Genomic DNA, 21084 nt, shown 5'->3' with positions numbered 1-21084 from the left:
TCACCCATGCCTTTCTTCATGCATCCCTGCCTCCTGGCTCAGGTGCAGTCAGCCCTGTGGGGAGCCTGCTAGGAGGGGTCAGACACAGCCACAGCCAAACAGAGGGAACTGCGCTGTCCTTCCTGCCCCTCCAACCCTCGGGCCTCCTCCTCCCCTCTGCTCACTCCAAGTTCGGACTCTCTACCCTACGTGACTAAGTCTTCCCTCATGTCTGGGCATCCTCAGCATAACTGGGAGCTCCCTGAGGGCAGGCACTGCACACAGTAGGTGCCCAATAAATGTTGCTGATGATTCTGGCATGAGAAATTAAGAAGCAGCTCCAGAGTTGCACTGGAAGGGTGTGGTCCAGGGTAAAGCCCACCAGCCCAGGAGCCAGGCGTGGGTTCGGGACTCGGCTCCCTCTCTTGCTAGCTGGGACCCTGGGTGAGTTACTTGCTGTCTGTGAACGCCAGATCCCCTTCTATAAAATGAAGCTAGTGAGCACCACCTGCCAAGGGGAGGGGAGGATTCGATGAGGCCACTGTTTGCAAGGGACACACAGGGTGTGTCTCTTAAAAACCAAAGCAGGAGGTGCTGTGGGATGGGGGCGGACAGAGTGAGACCAGGGCCCAGAGTGGGAGTGCTCCAGGGAGAAGCTGGTTGTAGAGAAGTGGCGATGGTGAGGCAGAAGGGGCAGGCGGTCTTTGAGCACAGTCCTCCCCATTTACTTAGAGCTGTTGCTTGATCCTTTAGAACTCCTGAGTGCCTATCACATGCTGGGCATAGGGCTAGGAGCCAGGAGCACTGCGGTGCCTAAGACAGCCCTCAAGGAGTTTCTGTCCCAGGAAAGGAGACAGGGCGTCCAATAAATAGGAGAATGGGGGTTCTTTTGGTGCTGGGAAAGGTAGGAAGGGGTGCTGTGATGGAGAAGACGTCTGCAGGGCCCGGAAGGGCACTGGGCCATTTCAGCTGCGATGGTCGGGGGAGCTTCCAGGGCAGAGGAGCCAGGCATGGGAATGTCAGGGGAAGAGTGAGTCATTCCGAAGGAGAAGCCAGGCCACGGCCTAGCAGCAGGGAAAGACCCAGCGTGCTCAACGAGGGACACCGGAGGCCATTGTGGCCAGAAGAGAGTGAGCCAGGGAAAGAGGTGCTCTGGAGAGGCAGGCGGGGGCGAAGCCATGTGAGTCCACAGGCCATGAGAATGTCTGAATTGCATGTGCTCTCAGCCTGGGCTGTGAAGGGCTTTGAGGACAGCTTGATCTCACGTATTTTCATTTTAAAAATTTTGGGGGGCTGGGCACGGTGGCTCATGCCTGTAATCCCAGCACTGTGAGAGGCTGAGGCAGGAGGATCACTTGAGCCCAGTAGTTTCACATCAGCCTGGGAAATATAGGGAGACCCCATCTCTACAAAAAAAAAAAAAAATCACTGGGCATGGTGCTGTGTGCCTTTGGTCAGCTACTTGGGAGGCTGAGATGGGAGGATCACTTCGGCTCTGGAGACCAAGACTGCAGTGAGCTGTGATTGTGCCACTGCACTCTAGCATGGGCAACAGATTGAGACATTGTCTCAAAAAAAGAAAGTTTTTTGCAGAGATGGGATCTTGCCATGTTGCCCAGGCTGGTCTCAAACTCCTGGCCTCAAGCGATCCTCCTGCCTTGGCCTCCCAAAATGCTGGGATTATAGGCATGAGCTACCATGCCCAGTCCTCACTTCTATTTTCAAAGCTCACTCAGAAGTGGTGTGGAGAATGTCTTGTGGGGGTGAGGCAAGAGGGGTCTCCTGTGGTGGTCCAGGCATGGACTCGGGGGGGCAGTGGAAGTCAGTTGGTCATTTTGAAGGGAGGCCCCTGGGGCTTTCAGGCGGATGGATGTGGCATGCATGAGAGTCAAGGATGACAGCTTGGGTTTGGGGGTGCCACGTCCTAGGGCAGGTGCAGGTGTGGCAGGGTTGTTTGTTTTTCACACAACCGAATGGAGACGGGAGTGGGCAGCTGGGTCCCAGGGGAGAGGTCTGCGCTGGTGACCGCGAGTTGGGGTTGTTAGTACGAAGATGGAATTCCAAGTCATGGGCCCTGAAACAGCCGCCCAGATAAGATGGATCTGAGCACACAGGAAAGAGAGGAGGGCCCAGGACATTCCCAGGGACGTGTGGCCTTTAGAGGCCATTTAGAGGCCACAAAGATGAGAGGGACAGGCCACACAGGTCGATGGAAAATGGGGGTGGGCTGGGACACAGGAGCAAGAGAAAAGTGTTTCCAGGTGGAGGAAATGAAAGGGGAGAGGCGCCCATGGATGTGGCCATGTGGGGCTGCTGACTTCTGTGGAGAGGTGAGGAAAGATGCAGAGAAGGCCCACAGGGGAGAGGAAGTAGATACGCCAGGCATGGACAGAGAGGGTCTTAGGAGAAGAGAAATGGTCTGGTGGCTGGAAGGTAAGGCAGGTTCAAGGCACATTCAAGGCAGGGTCTAGTTTCCTCTTTAATGTTGGGGCTTCCTGGATGCTGCCTGAATGCTGTGGGCTTCTCTTGCTCTCCCCTCCATTGGGACCAGCCTGCCAGGGGCCTCAGGTGCCTAGAGACAGGTGGGCAAGGGCTGGGCTCCACCACGGGGCACATAGGTCACTCTCTGTGTTATCAGCACCTGGCACCGTGCATGGGATTTAGTGGGTGCTCCATGAGGGCTGTAGAATGAGGGAATCTTCTGAAGCGGTGAGGCCCTGGTGCCAGGGAACAAACAGCATGCCCTGGATTCAGAGTTGGGGGGACCTGCTTCACTTGGGAGTGACACAGACCTGGGTTTGAGCCCTGCCTCTGCCACTTCCTATGTTAGGTGGCCCTGGGTGGCTCTCCAGACCTCAGTTTCTTCCTCTGTGACATGGTAGGCGTAGTGTCTGTGGGGTCAGGGCTGCGTGGTTTTGGGAGGAGATGGTGGGTGGGGGTCTGAGGGTCCTGGGCACAGGTGAGGGTGGCTGTTAATAGGAAGCTGCCCTGGGCAGGCTGTTGGGCCAGCCTGTCACTTGACAGGCAGGATCCTCCAGAGTTTGGGAAGAAAGAGGTTCCGGGGTGAATTCAGCCCACCAGCTGGCCAGAAACTGATGGATAAATGACTGTGGTCTGAGCCAGTGAAGCCAAGTCTATCCCAGGGGCAGCTGTAGCAGCTGTTCTGGAAAATGATCATCAGAGTGATTTTACTTTTTAATGACATTTATTGAGCATTTACACGGGCCAGGTGCTGGGCTAAGCAATTTCATTCCTCTCATTTAAGCCTCCTGAGAGGACCTCGTGCAGGTACTATTATTCCCATTGCGCCAGCGAGGAAACAGAGGCACAGAGAGGGAAAATTCTGGAACCTAGGCTTTCGCCAGCCACACTAGCCTGCCTCTGAGCTTTTGGGATTTCTGTTACTGATAGAACATGTTCCACTTTTCTAAAGGCAATGAAGAGCCTCCAGCTCTGGGTCCTGGTGAGAAGGGCAGGGCCAGAGAGGCACTTGCCTAAAGGCCCACAGCATGTCCTGGAAGAGCTCTGATCCCTGGATGGGCCTGGGGCAGGGGAAGCTGGGAGACCGGGAAGCTGCGGGCCGGAGCTTCTCCGCCTACCTGCCTGGTTCGTGGTGATGTTGACCACGGCGGCCCGGCGGGGCTCGGGGCTCAGGTCAGACACGCCATTGACAGCCTCGATCCAGAAGGAGTAGTTCATGTGGGCCAGCAGGTTGGCCACCAGCAGGCTGGCCTGCACCAGGCTTGTCTGTTGGGGCACAAAGCGGGTGCCGCTCCCACATGCCTCGCAGTGGCTCAGGGCCCAGGGGCAGCGGCGGCACACGGCGTTGTAGGTGACGTCACTGCGGCCACCTGGGTCCAGGGGAGGGGCCCACTCCAGAGTCACCGATGTCCCATTCACACTGGAGATCAGGTTCACTGGTGCCGAGGGCGGCCCTGAGGGCAGAGGATGACAGGTGGGGCAGTGGTTATTTATGTGAGCCGTCCTGTCTTCCTATCGTCAGACCTGGGGCTCCCCAAGAGAAGGGCTCCCCACCATATTTAGGGCTCCTTAAGGATAGGATCACATCTACTCCATCCCCTGGGGAGGCTCCCCAATGGCAAAGTTTGTGTCTCTGCCATCAGACTGGGACCACAATGTCAGAGTCTGGGCACAGAACTCTGGGACCCCATCCCCCTCACCCATCAGGACCACCGTGATCCCAGGGTCTGGGCGTCCCAGCACTCACCCAGAGCGGGAGAGAGAGCGCACAGTCTCGGGGGCGCCCATAGCAGCCACCCCATGTGTAAGTGACCCAGGCATTTGCAGCCACATTCATTCCTTGACCCTTCTGAGCTGGATCTGATATAAAACGCCACTGAGCACGCACTGTAGGATTAAGTGGAGGTCCCCAGAAGCCACTGTATATCCCCAGGGCTGTGTGTACCAAGCAACCCCTCCCCAGTCCCAGGCATGGGAGCCTCTGTCTGGGCAGCACAAAGACTTGGAGAGAGAGGGGTGACTCCCTGGTTGAGCAGACCAGGACGTGGGGCTGGGGCATGAGGGGCTGGGGTGGGGGTTTGAGCGAGGAGAGCATGGGGGTCTGTGGGGGCCCCTGGCCTCAGAATTCTAGTTTTCAGAATCCCAGGCAGAGAATCTTAGGTCTTCAGAAAACAGAATTGTGAGATCTTGGAATCAGAATCTTATAATCTGAAGAGAAGAGAATTTTAACATCTGAAGGGTATAGAATACTAAAAGATCGGCCTTTATGGTCTTAAGCTTTCCAGAACCTAAGGGCACTGAACTGTGGGTTTGGAAAGAAACCAGAGTCCAGCCAGTTCCACGCAAGTGTCCATGACCTGGGGCCGGACTCGCCTTGCCTGAGGAGCCCACGCTGTCACCCTGTCACCTGGTCACCTTTTCTGCCCCGACAGGTCCCACACGGGGAAAATGCACAGATCTGGGCAGGGCAGTGGAGGGAGGGTGTGTGTGTGTGTCTGTGTGTGTGTGCACAAGCATGTAGGCATGACTGCACCTGGGCCCTCACCTGCCATGTGCAGGGAGTCTGGAGCTGGGTGGTGATGGATGTATGGGAGCGGGAGATGGGGGTCGGTGCTTGGGTAGATTCAGAGCAAAATCAGAACAGTCTGAAGCGCCTCTTGCCCTACCACAAGAGCCCAGGGTTGGCAACTGGGCTGGGCTGAGCAGGCTGTGGTCCCTCCCCAGGCCTGGAACGGGAGTATGAGTGGCCTGTCAGGACAGATGAGAGGAGAGAACCCAGGCGCTGCATCAGCAGAAGGTAGGACAGTCACGCGGCCTTGCAGGCATGGGCGCAGAATCCCTCCCATACCTTCAGGTCCACAAGGCTGGTGCACATGCAGCCATACCCTCTTCAGGCACATGCACCCTTGCAGAGCCAGGTGTGCACATGCGCACACACACGTGCTGAGCTCACAGGACACCCTCGTTCAAGCTTTACAAGGACTTCTGAGTCCCTTTCAGGTACCCAGATGTACACACATCTACACACACACACACACACACACACACACACACACCTCCTCCTAAGAATCCTTAATATATGTGAGGAATCCTTTATATATGTGAGCTCAGCTACACACCACACATTTACACGCAGGCATCCAAACACGATACAGGCATCGTCTGTAAGAGCAGCTGCCCACACAGACACATGCAGCCACACAATCCTTGCAGGGGGCCCAGGGCACACACAGAATCAGACATGCAAACTCCATGTGTGCACACACACGCACACACACCATACACACTTAAGGCAACTCTCAGCATTCAGTAGTTCCAACAAGTTCATCAAAGATGAGGGTGATGGAGGGGTTGCTGCTCTAACCCTCACCCTCTCCGCACAGGCGAGCACCCTGGCTTGCCCACCTGGCCCCCAGGACATCAGCATCGCCACTAGATCAGAAGATGACAAAAACTGCTCAGTGTGGTGAAGGAAGTGAGGCCAGCTCCATTTTGCCCTCCAGTGTAGGTAACACATGGCAGAGGCGGGGAGCCCAGAGAGGTCTAGGCCACCGTGGAGGGGTCAGAGTCACCCCCCGACCCCAGTCTGACCTCTAGCCCAAGAGAGCCACCTGCCCCTGCCCACCAGCAGAGAACTGGCTCTCTGAGGCCTGAAGGACCAAACACAGGGGCCCGGCCCAGTCTTGGGCTCAAGGGTACTGGCATCTGGGAGTGGTACTCACGGGTGCAGGCTGAGGACGGCGGGTCCAGGGCTGCGCGGTAGTAGCTGAGGTCACAGTGGCAGGCTTGGGCGGCTGGAGCTGCAGAGTGGCTGTGGGGAGGGCAGCGGGCACACAGCTGGTCCCCAGGGGCTGACTTGTAGAAGCCCAGCTCACAGGCTGTGGAGGAGAAGGTGGCTGCACGTGAGCCAGCAGGGCCACCCTGGCAGGCCTTGGGACAGCTCACACTGGGGCCCACAGCTTCCTGGCGGTCCCCCAGGGGGACGGAGGTGCAGACCTTCAGCACTGCCCAGTGCTGCCCTCATTTGCAGGTGGCAGAACTGAAGTGCACAGAGGGCCTGTGTCTTCCACAGCCAGTCAGGGTGGAGCTGAAGTTAAGACCCTGACATGGGAGTCCCAGCCTCAAAGTCAGCCCCACCCCGAGCGTCTCCAAATTCTTCCGCTCTCCTCTGATCCCTCCCCCAGGCCCTGTCTCCAGCTTTAGGGGTGGAGATGCTGTCCTTCTGTCCTTTATGGGACACTGGTCCTTACGTGGGACACCAGGCTAGGGGCCAGGGCCATGGGGCTGAGGATCAAATGCCCTGGGAGTGACTTGGGTGGGATGAGGAAGCTGGCCAGGGACAGGGTTGCTGGGAATGCGACTAGAAAGGCGAGGACATGTGGTAAGACCCATCGCTCCCAAACACCGGCAGACACGGAGCCACCTCTGTAAAAAATACAGATTCCTGGTCCTACCACAGACAGCTGAGTTAGAAGAGCCAGGGCCAGTACCTGGGTATCTGTTTTACAAGCTCCCCGTGGGAAGCTGACTATCCAAGAAGTGCAGGCTCCTCCCCTCCCGGGCCCACACTGTCACTGTCACTGTCACTGTGGCTGGGACTGACCCTCTCTCCAGCCTCTGCCACACCCTACCTCATCTCTCACCCACAGCAGCCTTCAGACTCAGCCTCCAGCCCTGCCTCCACCCCACAGCTGCCTGCATGATCATGCTTTCAGTCAACCACTGTTCATGAGCGCGACTCTGGATCAGGCCTGTTTGGGCCTCCGAGGGCTGTGAACCAAAGCCACTGGCTCTCAGCTCTGATCACTGCTAGGAGGGGAGGGAGAGAAGAGGGGACTAAGGTGAAGGAAGGGTAAACGGTGGGAGGAGCTACTTCCCAGAGGAGGAGATGATATTTGAGTTGTGGCCTAAAGAATAAGAACAAGTCCACTGTGCAGGGAGGGAGATACCCTCGGTTGAGAGAGTCTCCAAAATGCACATCTCAGTCAGTCACTGCCTATTTCGCGCCTCGCAGGCTCCCCAGGGCTTACACAATGAAACCTGGTGTTCAAATCCCTGCCTGCCCGGCCAAAACCCACTTGCAGCCTCCTTTAGTGCTGCCTCTCACCCCCATCCTTAGGCCAAACTAAAGCACTGGCCGATCCCCACACCCAGCCGCCTGATTCCTGCCTCAGGGCCTTTGCACACGCTGTGCCCTCTTCCTGGGATGCTTTTTCTCCTTTGTCCACCTACTGAGCTCCTCTTTTAAAATTAATTTAGACTGTCCCTTCTGGAACTCTAGACACACACACACACACACACACAGAAAGGACCATTCCCCCCCCTGCTCCTGCAGCCCCTGCTTGGCCTCACCACTTGCAACACTATGGCTGTACTCGCTTGTCTGTGTCTGACTCTCTTTCTAGACTGAGAGGCCCTTGTGGGCAGATCCTTGCAAACAGAGTAGGACTCCCTTATTCATCTCAATGTCCCAGAACCTGGTCCAGTGCTAGCCCTGGGCAGATGCTGTTAAACTCCAGGCAGGAGTTTTCAAATTGAGTGGATCCCACCACTATCTGCTCTGGGCAGAAACCCTAGAGGTTCAGGGAGACCAAATGCCACCCAGCCAGGCAGCTCCCGAGTGCGTCCATGGAGCTGAAGTCCTCTGCAACAGTCCAACCACCAGGAAGTTCACTGCGGTTCTCTCTCCACTAGATCCTGTTCTGGAAAACTTAGTGCCTGAGAGAAGCTTCATTTACAAAGACATCACGCCACTGCAGAGCATTCCTTCTGTGGATGTTGATTGTATCTCTTTATTATAATATAAAAGCTAAAACCAGGTTTGTTTGTACAATTCTACAAACTTGAGAGAAAACCTGGAGTCCGGAGAAATGGTAACGCCCTGAAGTTGCTTCACACTCTAGAAGGCTGCAGAGCCAAAAAGGGCTTGTAAGATGCAGGGTGCGGGAAAATACCTCCCAGTGTTGCGACACCTTTCCCTCCCCTCCAGAGGACCCCAAGAGGGCTCCGGCCTGCCCAGGGGCTGAGCTCAAGGCTGGGAGCTCGGAGTCCCGAGGAGTCTTGATTGACACACTGTGATCTCACCTCCTCTTCCCAGAAGCCCCCGGGAGGCTCAATCCTGGGGCACAGCCTGGGGCGCAGGCTCCTTCTGAGCCCCGGGGGCCGCTGGGGGTGGCATCATCAGAAGAGGGCTTTGCATTTTGTCAGCAAATATTTGTTGAACCTGTTGTTGAGCTGAATAACAGTAATCCTCACTGCGATGATCCAGTCCACAATGATTAACACCTCAGAGACCGTTTGCTTCTTCCCTCCCTCATTTATTCCTTTCTCCAAATTTACTGAGCTTCTACTATGGACTCAAGAGAAGTAAGAGCTGGGCCTGCTCTTAGGGAGCTTCCAGGGCATTGGAAGACGGACAAACAAATCCTCATGGCTGTGATGTGGGGCCTGAGGGAAGCCAGAACCACAACTGGTCCTGCAAGTCTCTGACCCTTTCCCGCGCCCACCTGGTCCTTGTCAGGCCTGAGCAGAAACTCGGGAGCAGTGCCTGGGTTCCTGTCCTTGCCTGACCCCCTTTATCTGAGCTCGGTGACATTGGGCAAGTTGCTGGAAGTCAGTTTCCTCGTCTGTAAGGTGGAGATCATAATTCTACCCGCCTTAGAGGGAGATGGCAAGGATGACATGAGTGAAAACACATCAATTCATGCCAGGGCAGTGCCTGGCACTTGTTGGTATAACAATTTGATGTAGCTGGAATTCTTACAATTGTTTGACAGAAGAGGAAACAGAGGCTCAGGGAGCCTGAGTGCCTTGCCCCAGGTTCCCAGCAGAGCCAGGACGTGCAGCCAGGCCAGGGAGCCTCTGGAGCTATGGCCTTTCCCCTGTCTTCGCAGCACCATCCCAGAGCTGAGAGATAGCTGTGCCGCTGTGGCTCACCAGTCGGCAGTTCTCACACGCTCGGCTAATACCCATATGGCTATAATGTGTCAAGGCCAGATTAATCCACGCAATGAAAATAAAATAATCTTTAATAAGAATACTAATCACCAGGCCTCAGGGAGCCCAGAGACCTGGAGGCTGGGCCGGGAATTAATGGCTGAGACAGATGGAGCAGCTCTGGGCTGGGGCCCGGCCCTGCCTATCGACCCGGGGTGCTTCCGGAGCCTGCGTGTGCCTGCTTATCGGGCTGCAAGCCAGGAGGGGCTCCTGCCCCTGCCGAGGGCACCTTGCCCAGGCCGCCTGTCAGGCCAGCAGCCGCCTGCGGCCCCGGCCACCTCTCTGCTCTCCCCCGCAAAGAGCCGGAGATTTGACAAATAAGGTGTCCGCCGGTGGACAAGCAAAGGAAATTAATTCTAAATCAGATTTTAAACACAGTCAGGAAGGCAGAAGAGCTCGCCGTTCCTGCTCTCCCTCCGAAATGAGACTCTCTGATATTTATAGAAAGATGATTAGGGCCGCGAACGGTGATTTATATTCTGCGTCCAGGTGACAGGAAGGACAGCAACCAGGACTCCAGACTCTGGGCTGCTGCTCTGTTGGGTGATGCTCTGAGAGGCCCTTCCCCTTTCTGGGGTGCACCGGGGTGCAGGGGGGTGCTGGGAAGTGCAGCCTGGTGTGGGGAGGTCACTGGATCCAGAGTTGTGGAGTTTGGGGAGCTTCGTCTGGTCAAGGAGTCAGGAGATGTGAGATTCTATCAACCACCTCTCGCTGTGTGCCCTTGGGCTAGTCACTTCACTTCTCTGGGCCTCCGATTCCCCATTGGTACACTGGACGAGCCCCACATCGCTCTGACATTTTTCCATGGGTCTCTGAGGCCTGAGTGCAATCTAAGCAAGACCTCTAAAGAACCATGTGACCTGGTGGATCCCTTATCCCAGGCTATACTGTCTTCTTCGGCAAAATCAAGTACTGTCTGGCCACCTTCTGAGGGTATCTCTGAGGGCAAAACCCGAGGCAGGGATGGAAGCTGTAGAAGGGGCCTGGCCGCTACTGTGGGTCTCAGGCTCTCGACCCCTGCTCCTGTCACTAGAAGGACAAGGACTCGGGGCTGGGTGAGCTGAGACCCCGGACTCCACGCCCTTCGTCTCCTTAACTGCTTGCTGAGAGAATTGCCCAAAAGGGATCAGGATATCCTCAAACCAGGCAGGGGCCCATGGACCTCAGCAGATCTCCTGAAGACTCCCTCAGGCTGGGCAGGGGCAGCCCCAGCTTGCAGAAAACATCTCAAGTATCCCAGGAAAAGTACCCCACTCTGTTCCCAGCCCCTCCTTTGCCCCAGGCCATCCACTAAGGAGCCGGGCAGCTCCAAAGAGGTCAAGGGCTTCTCCAGGGGTGGAAAGGGGGACCAGGCAGGGCTCTTGGACCTGGCTACCACTTGTGAAGGGCCTTGGTTTGGGACCCGTGCTGCCCTTCCCAAATGAAGTTACACAGCTACAGAAGCCACCGACGGGGCTGAGAAATGTCTTTCCTTGTGCGACTTAAAACAGGCTTTCCGTTCCCAAATCTCACTGCCTGCAGTGCACTATGAATTAATATTTTTTATAAAACCTGTAATTATCTTGGAACTGGCCTAATTATGTTGTATTATGATTTAAATGTAAAATTCAAAATATGCTGCAATTCCCTAACTCCGCTTTGGCATTTCTTTTTATTTGTTATTAATGTGGCAGCAGCGCCAGGAAACAGGAGTGGCCTCGGCCTCTCCCAGCCCCCGTGAGGTCCTGCCACTCAGGCCCTGGGGTTTCCACTCAGAGCCCCACCCCTGATGTGCTGTGAAAATTGGGCAAGATACATTCCCTCTCTGGGCTCCGCTACCTTCTTCTGCCACACAAGAAGACTGCAGCGTTACCTGAGGCCTCCAGGTGAGGTCTTGAACCCAAAGACAGGAAGGCCAGTCTCCTTCCTACAGACAAATGTGGCTCAGTGCACCCATTTTGTGGCTCAGTGCACCCGGGACAAATGATTGACGTATTTGTACTCGCTGGCTAAATCCAGAGTTGGGGATGGTGGCCGACCCTGAGTGCGTATGCACCGGCCAACCAGCCAGATTGTTATGACTTATGCTGTACCAGTTACTAACCATCCATCCGAACGCTACCCCACGGAGGAGGGAAGTGGGGCTTCGCAGAGGGCTTTGTGCACAGAGGAAGCAATTGAAGGTGCTGGAATCAGGCAACCTGGGATCAGATCACTACTCTGCTACTTAAGTTGAGGGGCCTCAGTTTTTCTTATCTGTAAAATGGGACTATAATACTTAGCTTAGAGGACTGTTGTAAGGATAGGAAACTGCTAAGTCCCCAGAGGCAGGGACTCCCTGTACCTGTATCCCCAATGCTGGGACACAGTAGATGCTCAGCAGAATGGATAACTGTTACAACATCAAAGACGAAAAATCATCACTAAGGTCCTTCATTATCCCCATCAGAATGAGGGGATGTTTGGAGCAGCTCTGGTAGGCAAAGCAGCCTGGGGCAAGCCAGGGAGACGCTAAAAGCCTGTATCTGGCTCAGAGCAATACAGACCCGTCTTCAGGCTCCAGCTCTCACCAGCTGTGAGGCCTAAGCAGGTAACACTACCTCTTACACCTCAGCTTCCCCATTTGTAAAATGGAATTGTGATACCTGCCTTGCTGCAATGAGCAAATGAGCTGGTATGTGATGCACCCCACTATAAGCTGTGAAGGCAATAGGGGTGTTGGTTGTTTTTCTTCCCCAGTGCAAAGCTGAGCCATACAGGGCTGTCTGTGATAGTAACCATGAGAGGCTTGTGGCCTGGGGAGCCTGGCAAACCAGGCTGCAGAGGGCAGAACAACTCCAGAAATGGGCAAACGCCACAGAAGGTGCTTTGGGGTTTAGAGCTCAGGACAGGAGAAGACTCAGAAATTGGGGATGTGAAACAAGATTTCTTAAGAAAACCAGAGAGTGGGTTGGAGGCGGTGGCTCATGCCTGTAATCCCAGCGCTTTGGGAGGTCGAGGCATGTGGATCACTTGAGGTCAGGAGTTTGAGACCAGCCTGGCCAACATGGTGAAACCCCGTCTCTACTAAAAATGCAAAAATAAGTTGGGTGTGGTGGCACACACCTGTAATCCCAGCTACTCGGGTGGCTGAGGCAGGGGAATGGTGTGAACCCGGGAGGCGGAGCTTGCAGTGAGCCGAGATCACACCATTGCACTTCCAGCCTGGGCAACAAAAGGGCAAACTCCATCTCCAAACAAAAAAAAAGGAAGGGAGGGAGGGAGGGAGGGAGGAAGGAAGGAAGGAGAAAGAAAGAAAAGAAAGAAAAAAGAAATAAAAGAAGAAAAGAAAGAAAGAGAGAACCATTGAGCCTCTGGGAAGGGCTGGAAAGGGCCTGGTGGCTGCAGAGAAGATCCTGGCCCCAGAGATCTCTGGGCAAGACGGCTTTTAAGTGGAGCCAGCTGGATTCCATCCCCACCTGTTATTACCTGAGGCTGTCAGCCTATGTCATACCCAGTCCTGTTAGTGCTCAGGGGCCTTTCCTGCCTGCCTGCTGGGGGCAGAGGGATGGGTGATGAGGACTAAAGATCCCTCTCACTGTGGTCCCAGGGCCTGTGTAGTAGCAGCAAAAGGCTAGGAGTATATTCCCAGCGGCTGACAAGGGCCCTGTTCCAGTTGTCACTAAGGGTATCTGGCGACAGGCTCTTGTCTCTCTGATCCCTGCATAGGAACATCCCCCTCCCTTTCACCTCCTCTGTCCAGGGGATCCAATGATCTCAAAAGCCAGGCTTCACTGTGCCCCGGGAGCTGAGCCACCATGTGCCACTGGTGAGACCAAAGAAAACGACAGAGAGAAGCTGGGCCAAGACCAGGAGCAGCTGGGCACCTGCTGTTTGTCCACACAAGCTTGCTTAGTGTTCCCTGCTCTTGGGGTGCCTGGCTGAACAGACTCCCCCACACGCACACACACATGCACACACTCCACACAAGCTTGCTTAGTGTTCCCTGCTCTTGGGGTGCCTGGCTGAACAGACTCCCCCACATGCACACACACATGCACACACCATGCATACATACACTCACACACACATGCACACACACTCACGCACACATACACACGCACACATACACCCACGCGCACATGTGTGCACACATGCACACATACACTCATGCACACATGCACACATACACTCAAGCGCACATGTACACACATGCATACATAGACTCGGGCACATATGCACACACATACACATACACTGACGCACACATGTACACACATGCACTCACATGCATACACACACACACACGCACACATGTGCACACATGCACAAAGGCACACATTACACTCACGCATACATGCACACACACATACAATCACACACACCTGCATGCACACATGCACACATACACTCGCACACATACACACACACGTGCATAGACTCATGCACACATGCATGCAAACATGCACACATACACTCACGCACACATGCACACACATGCACACAGTCGCGCACATGCACACACTGCACACATACACGCACATGCATGCTCACATAGTCGCACACACGTACACACATGCACACATACACATGCGCACACATTGCACACACACACGTGCACGCGCACACATACACTCGCGTGTGCACGCGCACCCGCGCACACCTACACTCGTGCGTGCACGCGCACATGCGCACACATACACTCATGCGCATGTGCACATGCGCACACAATCGCGTGCACACACACACGTGCACACATGGACACACACATGCACAGATACACTTGCACACGTGCACACATACACTCACACACGCACACAAATGCACACATACACTCATGCCCACAGGCACACATACACTCATGCACACGTGCACACACATGCATACACACATGCACACACATGCATACATACATTCGTGCACACATGTACACACATGCATACATACACTCACGCACACATGCACACATGCATACACACACGTACACACATGCATACACTCATGCACACATGCACACACGTACCCACATATGCGTATGTGCACTTGCACACACATGCATACATGCACTCACACCACCTGGGCCTAGGCTCCCCCGTCTGCATGCCCTGCTCCTGGTCCGACACAGGAATCCAGCAGCACACCTATGGGTACAGGTGCCACCCTAAGTCATGGCCCAGGGGCTCTCTGCTCGCTGTCTTCCTCCACAAGGCCCTTGCCTGTCTTCTAGCACAGGTTCCTGATAAGCTCCCCCTGAACAGAAGCAGCCTTTTTAGGGCCCGAGGGACAGGCCCAACCCAGACACCCAACCAGGGTGCCCCTGGCTTTATACCCCTCACTGTGCTCATTCACCCAGGGCCCGGGTCCCACTTCTTCCCTCTACAGGTTAGAAGTTCAGTGGTTTCGAGCACCAACTCTGGAGCCGGACTTCTGAGTTGAAATCCCAGCTCTGCCATCCCCAGCTGCACGACCTTGGGCAAGTTGCTTTGCCTCTCTGTGTCTCAGTCTCCTCATCTATAAAACCAGGATAATAGCAGTTCCTATGTCATAACGCAGTGGCCAGGATTCAATGAGTTAATACTCGCAAAGTGCTTAGAACTATGTCTGAGCTGAGTTAGTCCACGGTATCGTTCCCTAATCCCGGTAGGAATCCCATAGCATACCCAATTGCACAGGTGCCTTTAGCTGGTACCCCCGACAGAAGGCACCGCCTGGCTGGAGTCTGTTTCCCTCCCTCTCCCCTCCCCCTTCTTGCTTCCACGTCCTTCCCCAACACACGGACACAGGTGGCCTGGCGTATTTGCTGATGTAGGAACACTGGAGGTTTATCCATCTTCCCAGGGGCTGTGTGGGCCACCCAGGTGCCTGTGGGCTCTGACGTCCCCCCGCTCACACCCTGGCAGCCCTGCCCAGACCAAGCGCCGCTGCCGGCCGACCCATGCCCAGGCCATGGCGCGCTCACCCACACAGGCATCCCGCCGCTCCTCGTAGCCGGCACTGCACACACATTTGCCGATGGGCACCAGCCACTCGCCCTCCGCACTGCAGTACATCTTGGGCGTGTCCCGCTCCTCCGAGTGCCGCACGCACTGGCCCCGCACCTCCACCAGTGAGGAAGAGTCAGCCCCCGTCACTGCCTCCGAGAAGGCAGCCAGATTGCGCACCATGGCGGGGCACTTCTTATAGTAGATGCGGAGAGAGAGGATGGCCAGGCAGGCACCGATGTCCTGGAAGGCCAGGTAGAAGCCGCGCTTGCTGAGGGGACCCACACCGCGCACCTCCGTGTTGAGCTTGAGACGCCGCACACCAAGGTCGGCACCTGTGAAGCTCTCGTCGGCCGCAATGGTGTCAATTTTGAGGAACTGGCTTTCTTGTGTGCTGGCCCCCAGGTCGCGGTCCGACTCCAGGTAGTAGAGGTTGAAGGTCTCCTTGCAGGTGCCCAGCACGCCGGGCATGCTGTTGCAGTCGCGCAGGGTAAACTTGATCTCGGCATAGACGCGCCGGGCGCCGTCGCGGGGGACCCAGCTCGTGCGGAGCCAGTTGTTCTGGTTGGGGCTCATGACATTGCACACCTGGTACGTGTGGATGGGCTGGAAGGACTCGTCCACCTCGCTGATGGAGTCCCACTGTGGGCAGAGAGAACACAGCCACTGAAGCACAGCCAGCACCTCACCTTCTTTTGCCAGTGACCCTGTGTTTTGTGCTGGGGACACTGGGAAAAAAAGACAAAGGAGCTGGCCTGCTGGTGGACTGTCATAGCTACCAGATGCCAGGCCCCCTGAAGACGTGATCTCGCAGAGGGCCGTAATCTTCAGGGGAAGTGTTATTTACTAACTCTTGAGATGAGGAAGTAGAGGCTCTGACCTGTGAGCCACATGTGTGAGGTTATGTCATTATCGAGCAATGGCTGGACAGGAGTCGGGCCTGTCTGATGCCAAAGCTCTGCCCTCATTTCTCTATGGCTCCTTCTATCTTTCTTAGAGTGGGAGGACTTGCCTGGGGAAGTCAGTAAGTCCAGTTTCCATATCAGTTGCCAGAGGGATCTTTCTAATATATGAACCAGATTATGCCTTGCCCCCCCCACCTCAAATCCTTCAGCAGCCTCTCCTGCACTGCTGCTTGTTGAGTGACTGCTTGATCCACAGACTCCCTCCACCCTGCTCTTCTTGCTGTTTCCCTGGGCTGGCCTGGGTCCCACTCAAGGGAATCCCAGGATGTGAGAAAGTTGAGTGTAATTGCTTCTGTGCTGCCTGCTGGCTGGGCATCAGTGATTCTGAAATAAACCAGACACTCTCAACAGAGTGAAAAGGTAACCCATGAAATGGGGGAAGCGATATGCCAATCATGTAGCTGATAATGGATTAATATCCAGAATACATAAAGAATTCCCACAACTCAACAACAACAGAAAAGAAACAGTCCGATTAGAAAATGGGCAAAGAACGTGAACAGACATTTCTCTAAAGAAAATATTCAGATGGCCAAATGAAAAGATGCTCAACATTGCTAATCATTAGGGAAATACAAACCAAAACCACAATGAGATACTACTTCATACACATTAGGATGACTGTTACAAAAAATAATAATAATAAGGCTGGGTACGGTGGCTCACACCTGTAATCCTAGCACTTTGGGAGGCCGAAGCAGGTGGATCACCTGAAGTCAGGAGTTCAAGACCAGCCTGGCCAACATGGCAAAACCCCGTCTCTACTAAAAATATAAAAATCAGCCAGATGCAGTGGCACGTGCCTATAATCCCAGGTACTCAGGAGGCTGCAGCAGGAGAATCACTTGAATCTGGAAGACAGGGGTTGCAGTGAGCCAAGATCGCACCACTGTACTGGTGACAGAGCGAGACTCCCTCTCAAAAAAAAAATGATAATAATAAGTGTTGGCAAGGATGGGGAGAAATCAGAACCCTGCGCATTACGGGTGGGACTGTAAAATAGTGCAGCTGCTGTGGAAAACAGTATGGCAGCTTCTCAAAGTGTTTAAAATAGAATTACCATATGATCTGGCAATCCCATTTCTGGGTATATATCCCAAAGAATTGAAAGAAGGTCTCAAAAAGATATGTGTACACCCCTATTCATAGCAGCATTATTCACAAGAGCCAAAATGTGGAAGGAACCCAAGTGTACGTCAATGAACCAGTAGATAAGCAAAATGTGGTATATACCTATCATGGAGTATTAGCCTTGAAAGGGAAGGAAATTCTGATATACCTTAAAGATATGCCAGACGAAATAAGCTAGAAACAAAGAACAAATATTGTTAGGATTCGATGTATATGCAGTACCTAGAGTAGTCAGATTTACAAAAGACAGAAAGTAGAACGCTGGCTGCCAGAGGCTGGCAGGGAGGAGTCAACAACTGCTTAAGTGTGCGGAGTTTCCGTTTTGCAGGATGAACAGAGTCCTGGCAGTGGTGATGGTCACGGCCACACAGCCATGTGAATGTACTACATGTCACCGAGCTGTGCACTTAAAAAGGGTTAAGACGGTAAACTTTACATTATGTGTATTTCACCAGAATAAACAAGAAAGAAAGAAAGATACCACAAACGCTCCCTGTCCCAAGTGCCCCGGGTCCACCAGACCAGGCAGTGCAGGGTGATGAGCCGAGGGAATCCAGGTGGGCAAGACTCCCAGGCCCCTCCCCAGCCCTCCTGGGTGTGGGCATCTGTAGTTTACCTGTCAACCTGGCACTGCAATGAAGCAGTACCCTCTTGCAAGGGTGGATGTCTGCAGAAGGCAGGGGAGGGGACAGCCCTAGCTTCCTCGGTTGCTGAGCACCGGCTGGCCGGGAGCAGTCCTTGTTGAGCTGACTTCAGGGACTCATGAGGGCTCCAAGGAGGAGCTGGAGGACGAGGGCAGAGGGAGGGTTGGTCTCTGGGCCCCTGTCCTGGTTCCTTCACACATGCAACACCTTGACCTTCTTCAATTGTCCTTGAACGAGAGAGCCTATTGCTTAAAGGGGGAGGGGGGCTTCGTGACCAGATGCTCTGAGAACCTGTGGAGTTCTGGGCTTATTCCACAAGTGCTAGAGAGAAGGTCATGGGCATCTCAAGTCTTTTCCTGCCCATCCCAAGCCCCTCCATCTAATCTCGTCTTGATCCTCAGTGCCCACATCTGTAAAATGGGACTCAGGCAGGCCCCACTTTAGCTAGGTTTGAGAGGATGCAGTGGGAAACTTTCTGCAAAGTGCTTAGCTCAGGCCTGGCACAGGAAGGCACTTGACGAATGGCCCGAATATGATACTGAACTGGCAGCATCTTCACAGCCCACTGCACCTGCCTCCAGGGACTATGTGGGAAGACTTCCTGTTTCCAAAGGGGTCCCAGGAAGTGCAAGCCTCACCTGAAAGAGTTTATGCTTCCGAGTCTCCCCAACCCAAGAAGGACCCCTGCTCCACACCCCGCTCTGCTGTCAGAGGCTCCAGGCAGTACAGCATCACATCTGGGGTTAAAGTCATCGTCACAATTAATGGAGCACCAAAGAGCCAGCCAGCTGCTCCCTGTCTGTTTCCTGCCAGGGACCCGGATAAATTAATCAGCTCAGTCTGAGTCTACTACAGCTGCCCCACCGGGGCCAATGGTCTGGCCTAGCCCTGTCAACCCCAGGAGCTGCTGCAGATGCCCAGAGTGGCACAGACTCCTGGAGGTCTGGTGCAAGGGCAGAATCAGCCCTGTTCTCTGCCTGGGGCACCCCCACCCCATGCTGGGTGCCACTCCCATCTCCGCTGCTTCTCAAGCCCAAAAACTGACTCTGGCACACTGCTCCCCCAACTCTGTCCTCCTCCCAGATCAGAATGCAGTGAACCAGCTGTGCAGCGCTTGCTGAGGCACGTCCCTTCTCTGAGGCGTGGTCTTCTCTTCTGTAAAATGGGGTAGTGAATGCCTGCTCCTTCCATCTACTTCAGGGGGTGCAATGGAAATCAACCTGCCCGCTTACCTAAAGCAGCATTCGTTAGTCCATGTTAATTAGCCAGAGCAGGCGGGGAGCCCGTCCCACTCCCGGCGTGCGGAAGTTCCCGGGAGCAAAGGTAAGGACGCAGCCTGATGAAGAGCAGAGGGTCTGGGCCAGACCTCCCTGTCTTCGCAGAATTGCTTCGCCTCTGAAAGCTTTCAGTTTCTCGTTGGTAAAACGGCCTTTTCATGTATCGTCCCATTGGTGGCACTGCACGGAACAGTTCTAAGATTGTCCCCATGTTATAAATGAGGAGGTGGAGACGAAGTAAGTGATCTGCCTGAATCACACTGACTATAGGAGGCGGAGCCCCCGTTCATCAGGACCCAGCGCCCTGGCCCTTCAGGTTCTGCACCTGTCTGACAATCGGGTAACATTTCTGAGGCTGGAGACTGCCCTGGGTGACCCTTGTCCTCAAGCTACTGAATGGACTCCAGAGTCAGAGGGATGGATAGAACCTCAAGGACCATCTCCAGAGGTTCCTCCTCCCAGCTGGGCAGGAGAATCACCTGGAAAGCTGATTTTTATTTTTATTTTTTGAGACAAGATCTCTCTCTGTCACCCAGGCTGGAGTACAGTGACTCACTGGAGCCTCGACCTCCCAGGCTCAAGCGATCCTCCTACCTCAGCCTCCTGAGTAGCTGGGACCACAAGCGCACACCACCACGCCCAGCTAATTTTAATATCTTTGTACAGAAAGTGTCTCACTATGTTGCCCAGGCTGGTCTCAAACTCCTGATCGCAAGCAAGCCTCCTAAAATGCTACACTTACAGGTGTGGGCCACCATGCCTGGCTCCCTGGAAAGCTTATTAAACAGAAGATTCCCAGGCCCTTCCACAGACCTCCTGGATGTGGAACTCTGCAGGCTTCACCTGCTAGCCTGGCACAGGTTCAAAGTCTAGAGTTTGGGAATCAGGCATGTCATTCTGGCTTTCCCTCCTCTCCGAGAAACCCCAGTCTCCAGGCCCCCTGACGATGGCAGGTGGTCCCTGGCTCAGCAGAGAGTGCAGGCTTGCCTCCCCATCTCATGAAATGGTCACAGAGTGGGCCTTACTGCCTGCAGTTCAAAGGTGGCATAAGGGACTCACCACAGGCTCTGGGCCCAGAGAGACCCAAGTTTAAGTCCCAGCTTGCCATCAGCTGGAACCTGCCTGATGATGGGCAAATTACTCCTCACTGCGCTGAGCCTCAGCTTCCTCACCTGTGAAGTGTGGTGGCTGCACCCACCTCAAGGATTGGTTGTGGGGAGTGATGAGATCATGCCTGTGACCTGCTCAGAGCTCAGTGAAGTTGCCTGATTTGTTCTAACTCGCGAATGCAATGCCAGAATGCTGAGCTATGCTTTAGAGCGCCCTGCGCGAAAACCCACCTGAGACTGCCAGTGTGAGCGTCCAAAACACGAGGCCAGCCATGCTCCCCACCTGCTGAAAACCCTGACAATTCCTCGCTACCCTAAACACCAAGTCCGATGCTCTGGGCAGGATAAAGACACCCCGGAGCCAGCCAGGGCCCAGGCGCGCCCTCCTAGCTGCTGGGACTCAGGGGAATGCCAACTCAGCCAACCGCCATGCAGTGAGGGGGGAACCAGGACCCATCTCCTCACGGGTGGAACCCTGACACGGCGGCCAGCTCGCTGCACCAAAGCCTTCCACACCACACTCACGCGGGGAAGACAGCCACACCAAGGAGCGTTTTACAGAG

General features: G+C 54.7%; 1 protein-coding gene across 1 annotated transcript in view; it reads right to left on the bottom strand.

Moving 5' to 3' along the window:
* The window catches only part of EPHA8 (EPH receptor A8), a 33848-nt gene that overhangs the window by 10832 nt on the left and 1932 nt on the right, over positions 1-21084 (bottom strand). The window contains exons 2-4 of the mRNA XM_011945532.1: positions 15374-16037; positions 6183-6338; positions 3579-3914 (exon numbers count right to left, since the gene is read on the bottom strand). Of these exons, the coding sequence (XP_011800922.1) occupies positions 3579-3914; positions 6183-6338; positions 15374-15971 (1090 nt within the window). The 5' untranslated portion in view covers positions 15972-16037. The remainder of the gene's footprint in view (positions 1-3578; positions 3915-6182; positions 6339-15373; positions 16038-21084) is intronic.

Source organism: Colobus angolensis, unplaced genomic scaffold, assembly GCF_000951035.1.
Source record: "Colobus angolensis palliatus isolate OR3802 unplaced genomic scaffold, Cang.pa_1.0 Scaffold240, whole genome shotgun sequence".
NCBI lineage: Eukaryota > Metazoa > Chordata > Mammalia > Primates > Cercopithecidae > Colobus > Colobus angolensis.
Note: the sequence above shows the minus strand (reverse complement) of the source record. Positions and strands in the feature narration are given on the sequence as shown.